General features: G+C 42.8%; 1 protein-coding gene across 2 annotated transcripts in view; it reads left to right on the forward strand.

Moving 5' to 3' along the window:
• Positions 1-16,917, forward strand: part of USP45 (ubiquitin specific peptidase 45) — a 286,672-nt gene that overhangs the window by 19,406 nt on the left and 250,349 nt on the right. For both annotated transcript variants that reach the window (XR_013276728.1, XM_077487200.1), the window contains exon 3: positions 509-678. Coding sequence is in view for 1 of the 2 variants with exons in the window: in XM_077487200.1 (XP_077343326.1) it covers positions 509-678 (170 nt within the window). In the remaining variant the exon portion in view is untranslated. The remainder of the gene's footprint in view (positions 1-508; positions 679-16,917) is intronic.

Below are 16,917 nucleotides of genomic sequence, written 5' to 3' on the forward strand. Positions count from 1 at the left end.
TATGGGCCGGTTGTTAAGTGGTTAAAAGCGGTGTATGAACTGTGCTTAGCAACTCTCCAGTTTTATCCCCATGTTTCAAATTTGCTACATTCATATCGGATGTGACTTAAAAATGTTCCCCATATGGACTTTTTCTTGGTTGAGAGCAATAGAAGCACACAAAGAAACAGCATAATGAGCTTCAACCTTAACCTGATGGCAAGGCCAGGGAAAAAGAATTGGGCCCCTTTCACAAGGGTGTCTCCGCTAAGTGGAATCCATTTACTCAGCGGGTTATCTCTCCGCAGGACCTCATCTGACAGTCCGTCTGAAAGAGGCCTAATAGAAGTTTGGATTAGGACTGGGGCCCTGGAACATTCTTATAGCTCAGGAGTTTCTAAAGAACCCACTTTTATAAGTAAAATACATGTCCACAAGATGAGGCTTTTGCCAGAGCTGCAAAATGCAAGCAATATATTATAAAAGCATAGTGCAAGCATTGTAAGAACTATACCATTTTATTTGACAGGTCTTACTTGCCATCATGTTGGCCGAGCGGTGGATGTAAATCGAGTCAAAAAAGCAGTATCACAAAATGTGTGGTTGTCATGCACAGACTGTGTTAAAGAAAGGAGGATGAAAGATGGAGAGCCTGTAGCCCCTGCTGAAGTTTGGCTGTGCCTTAAATGTGGCCACCAGGTAAGAATGTCTGCATTATCTACAACAGGGACTGTCGATGTGATTCTTTATTTACATATTAAAGTGGTTGTAAACCTCAGACTTGAAATATGCACAAAGCGTATCTTTCTATAGTGTGTACTCTCTGAATTAATAGCACTAAGGGCTAGTTTACACTTGCTTCAAAACATGGCTTTGGACAAGCATTTGGTAAAGTTCTCTGAACGCCTGTCAAAGCCCCTGTCACCAAATAAAATGGTTAGCTTATAGTCCTGTTTACACCTTTCTTTTGCTTGGGGCTTTGGTGAGGCTTCGTGGGGCTTCAATCGAGCTTTGTCATAGACTTTATGGAGGCTTTCAAGATGCTTTGAAGCACCACTAAAGCTACATGGGGTATCATTTTTGAAGCAAAGCCGAAGCAAAGAAAAAGCAAGGTGTAAACAGGATTGTAAGCTAACCATTTTATTTAGTGACGTGGGGCTTTGACTAGCATTCAGAGAGCTTTAACAAAGCCTGTCCAAAGCCTTGTTTTGAAGCAAGTGTAAACGAGCCATTAATATGTGTTGAAGCCGAAACAAGTGTAAATGAGACCTAAGTGTCCATGTCTGTCTGCTGCTTCATTCCTCTATCAGCATGGATCACTTCTGGCAAGTTTTCCTGACAACAAGAGAATTAAAGGTGAGAGGGGAGGGAGTTTCAGCTGATTGACAGCCACTGTGTGCTGAGGGGGGGGGGGTTCTTCACTTCCTTCAAATCAGCTGTCAGAGCTCTCCTTACTGGACTCTGCAGAGTATAATTTCAGCTCCTCACCTCTTTTATCTGATGCTCAGAAGAGCTTTATACATTCTGGACTTTGAACAGATGTAGGGCAGAGAATACTGCAAACAAACAGGTACAACATATGTAGCAGGATTTGCTTCATCTCTGTGTATCACCTGAGGTCATTCACCTCACTAGGTGTATGTAAGTGTTTACATCAACTTTAAATGTTTGCTGTGAGATCCTATATTGCACTGGGTAGAATGCATTCCCTGATCTTGTTTGGGTTGTCTGACATTAAAACCTGAATAACTTAATCGTACAATACACAGGTAAAAAGCATTCATAGACCCTGGGTTATAAGCTTGTATTATTAGATTATTGGTCACTGGTGAAGCTTTTGAGGACACACACCCTCTGGGCACCTTCCCTGTAACCCTACCCCACTCTGTGAATCCTCAGTTTTGTGCTAGTGTCTTAAGGTGGCTTCCTCTTCTTTATGGATGGAGAAATCATGCTTTGCTTAATTGTGTGTGTTTTTTTTTTTTTTTTGTTTTTTTTTCCTGTTTTATTTTATCTTTGGATTCCTCAATCAACTTCTGTCTTCTAATGCCAAAAATATAAGCAGTGCATCTAGATCAGTGCAATCTCCGTAAATCTTGCTTATGTGCAAAAGCTCACTACTGCTGTACTCCAAAGCCTTAGTATTGTGCAGCTTGATTCAAAGCCCCGTGGGTGTATTTGTCTTATTCGTGAGATAAAATCCCTAAACGGATTTCCAAAATTTTGCTTGGAATCTACAAGGAAGCAAAAAAGTGTTTTGAGACTTTAAATGAGGTACATGATAACATTCCCCCTTCATCCTTAAATCAGAACTAAGAAAGGGTTTTTTGGGACTTTGCGTGAGGCCCAAGACACGTGGTAGGAGAAATTTTAAAATAGTTTAATTTGCATATAAACAACGCATACCTCATAAACATGTGATACATGGTTGAACATGAGTATTTTTATCTATATACTAGGCAATGTCTTACAAACAAGAGGAATTAATATATACACATGCACGCATCTGAAATCTCATATTATCCCATGGAAGTAACTAGTATAAAAAGCCAATGCTTATTGAGTAATGGATACCTAGATGACCTTCTCCTAAAAGAATCTTCTCCCTTCCAGCTATCGACAAACGTTTACTGGATAATTCAGATGCTGCAGGCTTTTGATTGGGTGATTAACTTTAAAAAATGTGCTCTCCAGCCGTCTCTTGGAATACTTGGATCTGGTCCTGGACACATCTCAAGCTAAGGTTTTCCGCCCGGAGAGGAAAATTCTCTCCCTCCCCCGACATCTTCAATCTGATATGTCAGAAACCGGGAACTCCAGATGTAGACATTCGAATCTCCAGATTCAATAACAAACTACCTGTGTTGTAGCCAGGACCAATCATTCTCTAGCTCTGGTCTTGGATGCCTTGATATTTTCTGGTCTCTGTTTGGGCTAATCTATGCCTTCCTCCTGTGCGAATTCTGCACCATCTGCTTAAAAAAAAAAAGCGCAAAATAACAAAATGGTGATTCTTATTGCACTGGACCGGCCCAGAAGAACCTGCTACACAAACATACTTGGACATCTAGCAGACAACCGCTGGTCCCATCTCATGGCCCTCCATTCCATCCTGCTTCTCAGTTTCTGGCTTTAATGGCATGTCTGCTGAAGCCCTCAGGTTCTAAAGATAGAAAGGTCTATGAGTCTGTGTTTGTTGTGTTTTTTTGTTTGTTTTGTTTTTTTTACCTAGCTAAAAGCAAGAAAAGCCACTTCCAGGTAGATCTGCTATCGTGCCTGGAAATCCTCCTATGCCTTCTTTTGGTGGTCAAATTCTGGCTCTTGTATAATCGGGTATCTTGTAAAAACTTTTTTTTAAGACTTCTCTTATCAGGGATATTCTTGATAAGATGACCTCTCCTGTAAAGTAATCCGAGCGTTGGTGATACCCTCTTGTAAGGAGCCGTTTCTCATGCAAAGTTGTCTTGTGCCCAAGACTTAAAGTTTATAACTATCTTTCACCTCAATGAGGACATTTTGTTAGACTCTATCTCAAATATACAAGTTTGATCAGACGGATGAATTTCCTATTTGTCCTGTCCTCAGGACCTTGCAAGAGGCACCTTGCTTCCATCATAAAGTGCACCAAGTACTTTTTGTGTTCCTGACATGTTCATTTTAATTCTCTAAATGTGAGAACCCTGTGCGCTTTTTACTTAATAAAATTATCTTGATTTAACATACTACACTATGAGGAGCTGCTTCTCTTTTATCTTACATGTGAACCTGTGGATTCACTCCATGTTGTGACCCTATGAGATTCAGCTGTCTGGTACCAGAGTGGAGTCAGACTATAGTGGCTATATCATGCTTATCTGACCACCTATAACCTAGTGGTCCATTTTTTGTGGTAAGAGGCCCGGTGTGATTGTGTGATGTCACACCACTGCGCAATGGTCAGTTAAAGCGGTGTAGTGCCGTATCGCAAAAAGTGCTCTGGTCTTTGGTCTGCCAAATGGTCTGGGGCTGAAGTGGTTAAGTGGTTAAACTTCCCTTATTTACACAGTTCATCCCTTTTGATCTAAGAACAAAAAATTACAATGTTTCTAGTTATCTACCAGTGGGGACAATGTTGTGAAAAAGTTGGCAGGCTGACCGTTTTTTTTTTTCCTTTTGACAGCTGAGTGAGCAGAAAACTCTCTACACTTGTTGCATGGATGAATCAGGAAATTCTGCATAGAGATCGTGAGGGGGTTGACTTGGAATCATGATTTTTTTAACGATTAATCGTGCAGCTCTAGTGTACTCTATGAATACTTTGCCTGTGACCTGTACTGTACGATTTAGTTATAAGAAAAACATGTAAATTCCATATGTTGGATAGGCCACCCTCCCTTCCATTCATTGTTTAAGCCTTAAATAAAGGCTCTGCTTCAGATAGGGTTAGTACCCAGGCGGTGTTTCCTCCAAAGCTTTGCTAGTATCCAGTCACCTGAAGGTACGAGTTTATAATCCAGGGTCCTGTACTGTACTCTATGACAATAGTTTACAAGCATGTCAAAATTCCCCTTTTCTTTTATATATTAATGTAGGTTTGTTGTGTGTGTGTGTGTGTGTGTGTGTGTGTTTTTTTTTTTTTTTCCAGTCGTACATCACGGGACACAGAGCCACAGTAATTACTGTCTGTGTTATATGGCACCTTCAGGTGATGGACACTGGCACACCCTAGAGAGGAAGTTCAATTCCCCATTTAACCCCCCTCCTCTTACTGTGAGTACTTCAGTTCTTTTGCCAGTGTCTTAGGTGTTGGTCACAAGTAAAGATGTGCTAGGCTGAGCTCCACTGGAATATTCCTTTGCAGGGGCAAGCTATGCAACCGGATCCATTCAAAGTGTCTTTTCCAGGCCAAATTAAATGATACCCGGGCCTTGTGTCCAAAGAAACAAGGTTTTGCCTGTAATGCGTCTCTTTTTAGAGAGCTGGACCCTGGGATCCAGTATTTCCTTTTTTTTTTTTTCAGCCATATTCCTGGCGAGGTGCTTTACAGGCCCAGGAGTAAGGATCCCCCCGATTTAAAAAGGCCCCCCTGTTCCTGAAGGTTTTTTTTAATGGAGCCCACCGTGAAGGGTGAAGATTGGGTCTGGTTAGGAGATTCCTAAGAAATTGTACTAATTCTTGTGGGTAGTTCTCCTTTAAAGTAAATGTTGTCAAGCCTATAGTCACCACCGGGGGCTGTCAAGAGCACGTACCTGATTCCATGCTTGTCTGCCTCTCCTCTGTCACAAGCTGCATGCTTCCTCCAGCCCAAGCCCCAGGTAAGACACAGGGAAGGGGTTTTTTTCCTCTTGTGAATGTTCCCCCACCTGGACAGCTTCACCCCAGGAGGCAGAGGGAGCGTGGCTCAGTCGGTGGTGTGCGGTGCCACTAACGCTGCCACCACCATTACAGAGGCCCTCCATCCGGCTTCTCTCCTCCACCCCAGCCCTCCTCCACATGCGATCCGGTCGGATCGGAGCCCGCTCAAGCAGGAAAGCTGTATCTTTGAAAAAGATGGGGGAGGGGGCACGTGGGTGGTCAGAAGAAGGGGGGGCAGAACTTGTCGGCGTGCTTCAGCGTTCACAACGTGGGCTGTGTAGCTAGATGCATACAGCTGAAGGAGGGACACAGAGCAGACATGGGTCGCATGTGAGTGTTGGTTGACACAGGCATTCCCAGGACACATTTACTTTGCATCAGGCTGAGCTTAATAGCAGCAGCAGTTGCTGGACTATTGCTCAACAGTAGGTGCATTTTTTTGGCAGTACCTCTGCATTTGTGCTCAGCACCATGACCAGAGGGAGTGGTACAAATACGCAAAAAACAAGGGCACAAAGGGGTCGCCTTAAGGACCCCCCCCCCCCCCTCTGCAACACCATCCCCCCTGAAAGATCTAGGGAGGCTGGTCAGGGTGAGCCATCGGGGTCGCCAGGGGCTGCAATTTCTTCCGACACTTCAGCCCCTGTCTATGTAACTGAGGAGGTTTTTTTTTCCTCAACTATCAGTGGATTAGAGGAAAGGTTAGCGGCTTTAATCGCGTCTTCACAGAGTGGAAGAAAATGCATTCGGTCCCCTTCTACCACCCAGGATCCTCAAACAGGAACAGTGGGAGGGGAAAAATGAATCCCCCCCTCAGGGGACCATGGAGAGACTGACTCCTCTTCTGAGGGATCAAGTGGGGAAGGACATTCTTCAGCTTCCAGATACATGCTGAGAAGTTGCGGGTGCATTCTCTTACTGAAATGGTCCGCTCCAGATTTAAGTTACCCTTAACTGAGTCTGTTGAAGAGCCCACTTCTTGTTTGGGTTCACTAAAGCCTCGTCAAGCCTTGTGAGCCTTTCCTGTACATTCATTACTGGAAAAGATTATGTATTCTGAGTGGGATCACCCAGATAAGCCTCTTTATGAAGGGATGCCCCCGCTCGTTCGAGTAGGGGAAAGACTTCTGAAGTTTTCAAGGGTCTGGCAGGAAGAATTTCGAGACAGATGGGTGGTCTGCACAATAGCTCTAGGTTACAAACTAGAGTTCCGAGAATTCCCGTCTCCCCAGAGATAAAGAAGTCTCTCTCTCTCCCTCTCCCTCTCCCTCTCCCTCTTCCCCTCCCCCTCTCTCTCTCCTCCCTCTCCCTCTCCTTTTGTCACAAAAAGTGATCATGATGGTCCCCATAGAAGGGTTGGGGTTTTATTCAAACCTTTTCACGGTGCCAAATGTAGATATCAGGCCCATTCTAGATCTGAAAGATCTAAACTGGTTCTTGAAAATTATGGAATCAATTTGATCAGTAGTCCGACAAGGAGTAGAAATTCTGGCATCAATCGCCATCAAGGATGCATACCTGCATGTACCCATTTTCCCCGCTCACCAGAAATATCTGCATTTCGAAGTAGAAAAAAAATTATTTTCAGTCTAGCTACTGCATCTGGGGTGTTTTAGAAAACTTTTAGCCATTCCTCTGGCCAGATTAAGGACTCGTGGTATTACGATAATAGCATACCTAGGCGACCTGCTCTTTGTAACAGAGGTCGGTAGTCCGCCTGGACCAAAGCATGGTCACCACAGTCAACTCCCTGGAATATCTAGGTTGGGTCCTCAACGTAGAGAAATCTTCTTTAAAGCCAGTAAGAAGATTACAGTACTTGGTTCTGATTTATAGATACAGCCCAGAAGAGGGTGTTCTTACCCCTGGCAAAATATCTCAGCCATAAAGGAGCTAATAGTAATAACAGTAAGAGTAATAACAGATGGCAGCCTTTCAGGTTGGGAAGCAATCCTGGAAGTGACGTCGGTCCAAAGGAAATGGTCCAGAACCGAAAAGACTTTTCCCATCAATGTCTTAGAGATTCGGGCAGCGTACCTAGCCCTAAGGGCCTGGACATTCAGGTTGTGGAATTTTCCTGCCAGTATTTAATCTGACAATGCCACGGCAGTGGCTTATATCAATCACCAGGGGGGCACCAGAAGTCAGGCGGCCCAGGGAGAGGTAAACCAGATCCTAACCTGGCCAGAAAAGCATGTGTCTTGCATATTGGCAATCCTCATTCCAGGAGTAAAGAACTGGCAGACGGACTACTTAAGTCGCCAACGGTTGTTCCTGGGGGAATGGTCCCTTCACTCCAACATTTTCCTGACCATATGCAAAAGATGGGGGATCCCAGACGTAGATCTGTTTGCGTCCAGGTTCAACAAAGTCGACAACTTTGTGTAAAGACCAAGGGATCCACTCGCATGTGGAACAGATGCGTTGGTGACCCCATGTGATAAGTTTTCACTGATTTATGCGTTCCCTCCTATCCTGCTGCTATCTTGACAACTTCGCAGGATCAAGCGGGAAAATAAGTCAGTAGTTCTTGTGGCCCAGAAGATCTTGGTATGCAGAAATAGTAAAGATGATGGTAGGGGCCCCATGGACCCTTCCACCACATCCAGACCTGCTGTCGCAGGGACCAGTGTTCCATCCTACTTTACAAACGCTAAATTTAAAGAGGAAGTAAACCCTGATGAGTTTACTTCCTCTTTCATTCCCTGCAAAGGTAAAGCATAATGGACTACTATGCATCGCATAGTAGCCCATTATGTGTCACTTACCTGACACAGGAGCCAGCGAAGTCGCCGCTGTCCCCTGTAGTCCGCCGCATCCATCTTGTTGGTGGGGTCTTGCAGCTCCGCCACTGTCATTCGGCGAAGCCGCGATGACGTCACTCCCGCGCATGCGCACGGGAGCCGACACGCGCGGCAGCTTCGTCGCTGGGAATGCCGCACTCAGTGCGCCTGCGCGCATCTGTCTACGGCGCATGCGCCGTAGACAGCGGTGCCCGTTTTCGGGCAAATATCTCCTAAACCATATAGGTTTAGGAGATATTGCTTGGACCTACAGGTAAGCCTTAATCTAGGCTTACCTGTAGGTCAAAGTGGTTTGTAAGGGTTTACAACCACGTGATATCTACTTTGATTTAATGTAAGGAAGCCAGCTTCCAGAGTCATTTTATTATAGAGTCTGGAAGGCATATGTTTCCTGGTGTGAATCCAGGGGTTGGCATCCTAGAAAGTATGACATAGGTAGAATCCTTGCGTTTCTGCAGATGGGGTTAGAGATGAAACTGGCCTTGAGTACTATCAAGGGTCAAGTCTCTGCCTTATCAGTATTATTTCAACGTCCGCTTGCTTGGCACTCTTTGGTCTAAAACTTTATACAGGGGTAACGTGGATTAATCCACCGGTTAGCGCACCCCTCAACCCTTGGGACTTGAATTTAGTTCTGACGGCATTGGAGACAGCCTTTTTTGCCGATGCAACATATTCCTTTGGTCCTTTTGACAAGGAAGCTAGTTTTTTATGGTAGCCATTTCTTCTGCAAGAAGGGTATCAGACTTGGCAGCTCTTTCTTGTAAAGAGCCATATTTAATCATTCACAAGGATAGAGTAGTATTGCGTCCTCATCCTAGCTTTCTACCAGAGGTGGTTTCAGATTTTCACCTAATTGTCTTACCTTCATTTTTTCCGGATCCCTGTTCTAAGGAAGAAAAGTCACTACATTCTTTGGTTGTAGTGAGAACAGTCAAAATCTATTTGAAGGCGACTGCTCAGATTTGCAAAACAGATGTTTTGTTTGTGTTGCCTGAAGGTCCTAGGAAAGGACAGGCAACGTTGAAATCCACTATTGCCAAATTGATTCGGCAAGTGCGGTAATTATTCAAGCTTATGGTTTGAAGAGGAAAGTTCCAACTTTTCAAATCAAAGCGCACTCCACCAGAGCTGTTGGTGCTTCGTTGGCAGTGCATTACCAAGCCTCCATGGCTCAAATCTGCAACTTTGTCTTCAGTCCATACATTCACCAGATTTTATCAGGTGGATGTAAGAAGGCATGAGGATATCGTCTTTGGGTGCAGTGTAATGTAGGTGGCAGTATAGGTCCTCAGGTCTGATTGCACCCTACTTTTGTTTGTGTCCCCTTCCCTCAGGTGGCATTGCTCTGGGACATCCCAGACAGTAATTACTGTGGCTCTGTGTCTCTTGATGTATGATAAAGAAAATAGGATTTTTATAATGGCTTACCTGTAAAATCCTTTGGTTGGAGTACATCACTGGACACAGAGGTCCCTCCTCCCCTCTTTGGTTTGGTGCTTTGCTACAAAACTGAGGTACTCCCAGTAAGGGGAGGGGTTATAAGGGGAATTGAACTTCCTGTCTAGGGTGTGCCGGTGTCCATCACCTGAAGGTGGCTCTGTGTCCCATGATGTACTACAAGAAAAGGATTTTTACAGGTAAGCTGTTATAAAAATCATATTTTCTTCTTCTTCTTTTTTTTTTTTTCTTACAAAGTTTTTATGTCTGCAAAAGTGCAAAGGGGCAGTTAACTGTAAAGAACTAATTCTCAAATGTTAACGCACTGAGAAATATGTACCATAGTGAAGTTTTCCTGAAGTAAAGTGGCATTAAAGCAGAACTATACTCCCCTGGGCTCTAGCAATGCAGCGTCCCTGAGCTCCCTGCCGATGGCTACTGACATCTTTGGCATCCTGGGTCTTGATCACCGGTGTCCTTCATTGGCCAGGCGAGAATGACATCACTCCTGCGCATGCACGGTAGTTCAGTCAGATTTGGCTATGCTGAATTTGTAAAGTGAGCTTCACGTGCACGGCTCAATAAACAGGGGCAGGCAGGTAAGTAACTTTAATGCAAAACAAAGCATGTCTCTTCTGCATTAAAAATCCTGCCTGTTCACTCCTTACTAAATTTGGCCTAAAGTTCCATGTTAAAGTAGGGTTGTCAGGAAATGTGAGTGGTTCGAAAACCTAAAGTTTTTTCAAGAAGTAAATACTATTATGAGAAAATATAATTTTCATCCAAGGAAGCTGCTATCTTGGCCTCTGTTCTTCAACTGCCATGATGCTGGATATGTAATCGGTTATGACACCAGCCATTTTGGTTTGACAGTTTGGTTGGAAGCATAACCAATGTGACCTTTACAGTCCTGGCACGTGCCATTAACATAATATACAATATATGTTTTTTGAAACTGTAAATTGATAGGGTTACTTCCACTTTAAATTGATGGGTTTAGTTCCGATTGAACAGAGCAAGCAGAATAAACCACTGGCCACTTTTTTTTCCTCTTTTTAGATCCCTGGTTTGCTCAACTTTTTGCATATGTGTATTTTTGGTCAAGTTCCTGTAGTATTTTCTTGAACTGTACAAACAAAAACCAGAATAGGCACAAACGTCTAATGCATTATCTATGGCAATTTATTAAAAAAGGAAAGATACAAATTGTACTCGGAAACCAATATAGGTAGTGCATCATAACGGCAGAAACAGATGATCGTACCAGCTGATGCGTTTCGGAGGATCGCCCACCTTCCTCAGAGCAAAGATTGGTTAACCACTCACTTCCCCCTCCTAAAATATGATACACACCATTGTACATACAAAGGGTTTATGTATTTGATATGTTTTTTGTGAACATAATTGTATGTTGCTATATGCAAAATGCGCTGATTGGGCAGAATTGTTTTTTTTCTCTTTGGGAAATGTGATGTCACTGCTGTCTTATTATGTGAAACCATCAGGGGTGGTATCATCCTCTGTCCTCTCTATCTCCGCCCCCCAATGGGGGAGGTGGGAGGTTTTATGTATCATATTTTTTTATATATATATATATTATATATATTATATATATATATATATATATATATATATCTCCTACCCCGAAAATAAGCCCTAGTTTAAAATGCTTGTAAAATCCTATAATCCACTTTATTACAGTAATGTACAATGTGTGTGTTTCTATAATATAATTTCAAGAAAGAGCTCCGGCGGGTCAAAGAAGCACAGATTGGGGCTATAAGGAAGGTATTTGGCACAATTATATTTCAGAAACGCACACATTGTACATTATATACTACTGTAATAGAGTGGATTATAGGACTTTAACTCAGTTCACACAGGGGATTCCTGTCAGGCAGGGAGAGAGAGGGGGGAGAAGACACATTACATAAGACCTACCCTGAAAATAAGCCCTACTGTGCTTTTGATGCCAAAATTATTATAAGACCCGGGCTTATTTTTGGGGAAACACGGTATGATATGCTACCTACCCGTTTGAGTACAATTTGTATCTTTCCTTTTTTTAATAAATTGGCGTAGTAGATCGTGCACTAGGCATTTGCATCCTTCTGTTTTTGTTGTAAAAACATGTTTGTGTTCTTTTTAGCTCTTCTTTGGAAGCTGCATACACTAAGGCCTCATGCACACGAGATGCTGTTAAACGTGTGTTCAGATGCAGTTGGACACTTTTTTCAACTGCCCCTGAACTCATTCAATGTTATCCTATGTGTCCATGCACACAGTCTCGTTTTTTGCCATTTTTATGCAGTTGCGTTTAACCTCGTTTTTCCAGAAGCAAAAAAATGGGTTCAGACGCAAAAATTTCCACGTTTCAGATGCAAAACGCGGCACCCGCGTTTGCGTTTATAAGCGTTTTTAAAGGAACCCAATTTTTTGGACCTGAAAACTCAGAAATATGATCTGAGAATGACATTTTTTGACCCAACTTTGGGGGCCCATATCTTGGGGCCACTTATTGTCAGGAACCCAGAATTCGGCATGCAGACACTGTGGAACTAGCACTATAACATATCCAAATTTGAGGTTCCTGTCACCAAGCGACCCCGAGATAGGTGGCCCCAAAGTCGGGTCGCAAAATGTCATGCACTTTTCTGCATCAGAGATACATGGCCTCAAAGTCCACTGTGACCATCTGCAGCAATGTAATTTGGTCATTAGGGTTGGGTGTTATGGTAAGTGGTTATCCGTTAGGGTTATTGTTTAGGATTAAGGGTTGGATTAGGGTTAGGATTATTTAGGGTTAGGGTTAGTGTAAGGGATAGGGTTAGCTGTTAGGGTTAGGGGTAGGGTTAGGGGTAGGGTTAGGGTTATTGTTTAGGGTTAGGGTTAGTGGTTAGGGTTAGGATAAATGGTTAGGGTTAGGATTCTGGATATTTTAATAAGGCATTAAAAAATATTATACTACCATATACAGCAGCAAAGAATTTAAATATATTAATCAATACATATTTCACGATAAAAATATATAAAAAAATTGGCCAAATAAATTTAAAACAATTATAAAAAATCTAATTAACATAGATTTGCTTTTAAATAAAACAATTTGAAACTCGAAAAAATGAATACAAAAATATATTAAGATTAAAAAAAGTAACTATTTTTATATTGTTTTATATTAGAAATAATGAAAACATTTTAAAAATTGCCACAAGAAAATTTTAGATATTTTAAAAAATTGGATAATTTGCTATAAATAGACATTATTTTTTTTTTTTTCAATTCATCTGTACATCTATAGATATATTTTATAAATATATACACATACCTGATCTTTACCAACAGACATTCCTCTGGTGACACACTGTTTCTCATATTGGTGTCCACGAATGTCAGACCAGGTCGTACTTTTTCTAAGAGCAGATCAAATGTGACAATGGACATCCGGCTAAAATTAAAAAGCTTGTCAGTGTAGGTACGCAGCTGCACATACATGTTTGTGAAATATCCAACGGACATTCGCTGTCCCATCAACGGATGGGTCCAATATCGACGAGCTCTGACTCTGGACCTCTCACGAAATTTGCGACGACGTTTCTGTCTCCTCAAGAGCAACATCAGGAGCATTTCCTGACATATATTCAATATGGGATCCTTTTCAAAAATATATACCACAGAAAGAGGCAAATGCAAGTGTACAACTGCTCTCTATGCTGCTGCTGCTCACTCTGATCAAAATAGCAGAAATAGTTAAAAAAAACATGCTTTGAGAGCTTGGGGAGGGTCTACATGATGTTATCTTTATAAACGCTTATAAATGCAAACGTGGCATGCAAACGCGGCAAAACGCGCGTTTCTAAACGTGCGTTTCAGCTTTTTTTGAGGAGAGTTTTCACCTGCGTCTTGTGTGCATGAGGCCTAATTGAAATGTAAGTTGTTTACATTATTAAATCAGTCTGTATCAGTCTGTATCCATGCCATATCTATTTGTATCATGTGGCACAATCCCTTGTTGACTTTATTTAGTTAAAGGCTATGTATACAAGTGTATTCATAATTCACGTAACACAGATAGGTATTCCTTGCCTGTAGTCCTATATAACTGATGCATGTAAAGAACAAACCTTTCTAACTGTGCATACTGGACATAAATATTTACTAAGCCAGTGAATGTTTACTTGGTGATCATAGCAGTAAAGCCACCTACTGTATAGCAATTTTGGATGGCAGGACATACCTCTGTTTCATAAGTGTGCGAGCCTACTGCATTAGGTTGTGCACCCCAAACAGCTCAAACACACATCAAAAAAATATATATATATCTGTGTACATAGGAATAGTGATCTGGCCCTTTATTCTCCTATTATCCCTGAAAGCAGGGAGAAAAAATAGCTAGATAAGTAAAAGCATCACACTTTTTCAAAGTAGACACACAGTTAACCCCTTGATGTTGACCCTTTCCCAGCCATTGTCATTAGTACAGTGTAATCACTGATCACTGTATTAGTGTCACTAGTGAAATCAGTGTCAGTTCGTGACCCTGCCAGCCAGTGTCAGTACCAGATTTCCTGCAGAGCATGACACAGTGCCTCTTACATCAGAGCATGGCACAATAGTGCCCCCTTACATCAGAGCATGGCACAGTAGTGCCCTGACAGAAAATGGCACAGTAGTGCCCCCTGACATTAGAGCATGGCACAGTAGTGCCCCCTGATATCATAGCATGGCACAGCAGTTCCCCCCGACATCATAGCATGTTACAGTAGTGCCCCATCAGAGCATGGCACAATGCCCCCTGATATCAGACCAAGGCACAGTACCCCCTGATATCAGAGCATGGCACATTAGACCCCCCCCTGACATGCGAGCATGGCACAGTGGGGCCCTCCTCACATGCGAGCATGACACAGTGGGGCCCCCCTGACATGCGAGCAAGGCACAGTGGGGCCCCCCTGACATGCGAGCAAGGCACAGTGGGGCCCCCCTGACATGCGAGCATGGCACAGTGGGGCCCCCCTGACATGCGAGCAAGGCACAGTGGGGCCCCCCTGACATGCGAGCAAGGCACAGTGGGGCCCCCCCTGACATGAGAGCATAGGGTAGGAAGCATGCTGTCAGAGCATTGAAAATGAAGTGAAATCTATCCTCTAGATTCTGTCATGCTCCCCACTAGGTGCTGCTTACCTCCTATCCTACGACAGCAGAGGAGGGACTGGAGGGCAGGAGTCTAAGAGAATACATACCAATCAAAATTGTCTCACTGGCAGCACTGTCTCTGCCAGTGAGTGTCCATTAGCATACCCAGCAGTTTCACCAGAAAAAGACCTCCCTGGCTTATGGGGGATTAGGGTGTGCCCAGGCACACCCCGTGCACACACCTATGCTATGTTTATTAAGACCACACCAGATTAATTGATTGCCCCTACCTATCAAGTGGGACAGGAGGTAGACGATTTAAAAGTCTATGTGATTTTATTTTATTTTTTCCCTGCAACTTTTCCTGTTGCTTGTAGTGGAGAAATAGTATGGTATCTGTGGTGTTTTAATGTATTGCTTGCATAGTACTGCACTGGTGACCTGTTTAGGTGTCCCTAAGTGGAGTGTTGAGGATGTGCTTTTAAATGGGGCTTAACGAAGGCCTTGATGCTTTAGAAGGTACAATAATTGATTTAATAGTGCTTTGGTCCTGTGGAGCAGAAAGCAACTTTTTGGCTACTATGAGGGCCTGTGAACAGCCATTCCAATGATGTGCGAGGTGGATTCTGTTGTGATTACTCCTTTGTCAGTCATTGTTGGTTGACAAAGTTCTCTTTACAGTTGAGTGTTGGAGGCCTTGAGGACTGTGAGGATATACCGGTCATCTTTTTAGTTTTACAGTTTTCAGTCTTTTTTTGGAATCTGCAGTCACAGCAGGTTAGGTGAGACCGTTCTGAAGGCTTGTAAGACATGCGCCGAAAAAACACCTGTAAAGGGTGATTTGTTTTTTCACAAGTGTGTAGGCTTTGTAAGGCTGATTATCATTCTCTTATTTCCACTATGGTGTGGGCCCTCCAAGGCTGCTTTATTATACCCTCATCATCCCACTGTGGTGGAGACTTTGAGGGGTGGAATGCAGGATGATCTCATTATTCCACTTGGATGTAGGATTTGTAGAACTCATTATCCCCTAAGGTTTGAGCTCTATCACCTTCTTATTCATCCAGAGTTTGAGCACCATATTATGATCTTATCATTCCACTTGGGTGTGAGATTTGTATGATAGCTTGTAGTGATGTTATGATACCACTATTCCTTAAAGTAAGTTTATTGCCTACTACTATAATAAAACCAGTGTGCTGTAGTAAGCAGAGGCAATGGCTCCAAGGTTATACGCTCTGCGTGATTTTAAAAGAAGCCATGTTGTAGTTCCAATGAGCACACATTTTGTGTCCTGGTTGCATCTTTCTTTTTCCTCCTTTTTTTTTTTTTTTTTTTTTTTTTTTTACTGTACTGGGGTCTATACAGTGCGTTTTTAAAGTGTTTTACCATGCTCCAGTGTAGGAAAAATACAGCATATTCTTCTTTTATTTCTGGAACTGGAAAGCCCTGGAACTGACCGCACTGGTGTGAACTATGCCATTGGAAACCATATAACCTACTTTCCAATGCATTTTTGATGCAGAAAAAAACACACTGGACTGCATGTGGTGTGAACTGACCCTCTGGCTTCTAGATGTGGTGAAGACAACTTGCTGAAGTTCAAACCAAGCATCATAATGGTGAAGAAAAGGGATTTAAGGGACTTTGAAAGTGACATGGTTGTTGGTGCTAGATAGGCTGGTCTGAGTATTTCAAAAACTGCTGATCTCCTGGGATTTTTACACACAACCATCTCTAGGATTTACAGAGAATGGTCTGAAAAAGAGAAAATATCAGTGAGTGGAAGTTGTTTGGATGAAAATGCCTTGTTGATGTCCGAGGTAAGAGGAGATTGGGCAGACTGGTTTGATATGATAGGCAACAGTAACTCAAATAACCACTTGTTACAACCAAGGTATGCAGAATACCATCTCTGAGCGTGCAACACATCAAACCTTGAGGCAGATAGGCTACAGCAGCAGAAGACCACACCTGGTCCCACTCCTGTCCGCTAAGAACAGGAAACCAAAGCTACAGTTTGCACAGGCTCACCAAAATTGGACAATAGAAGATTGGAAAAACGTTTGCTTGGTCTGAGTCTCGATTTCAGCTGCGACATTTAGATGGTGGGGTCAGAATTTGGCATAAACCACATGAAAGCATGGATCCATTCTGCCTTGTATCAGTAGTTCAGACTGGTGGAGGTGGTGTGATGATGTGGGGGATATTTTCTTGGCACACT

The sequence above is a fragment of the Lithobates pipiens genome, unplaced genomic scaffold, assembly GCF_037356315.1.
Source record: "Lithobates pipiens isolate NorthernLeopardFrog02 unplaced genomic scaffold, aLitPip1_a1.2 Scaffold_18, whole genome shotgun sequence".
Classification (NCBI taxonomy): Eukaryota; Metazoa; Chordata; class Amphibia; order Anura; family Ranidae; genus Lithobates; species Lithobates pipiens.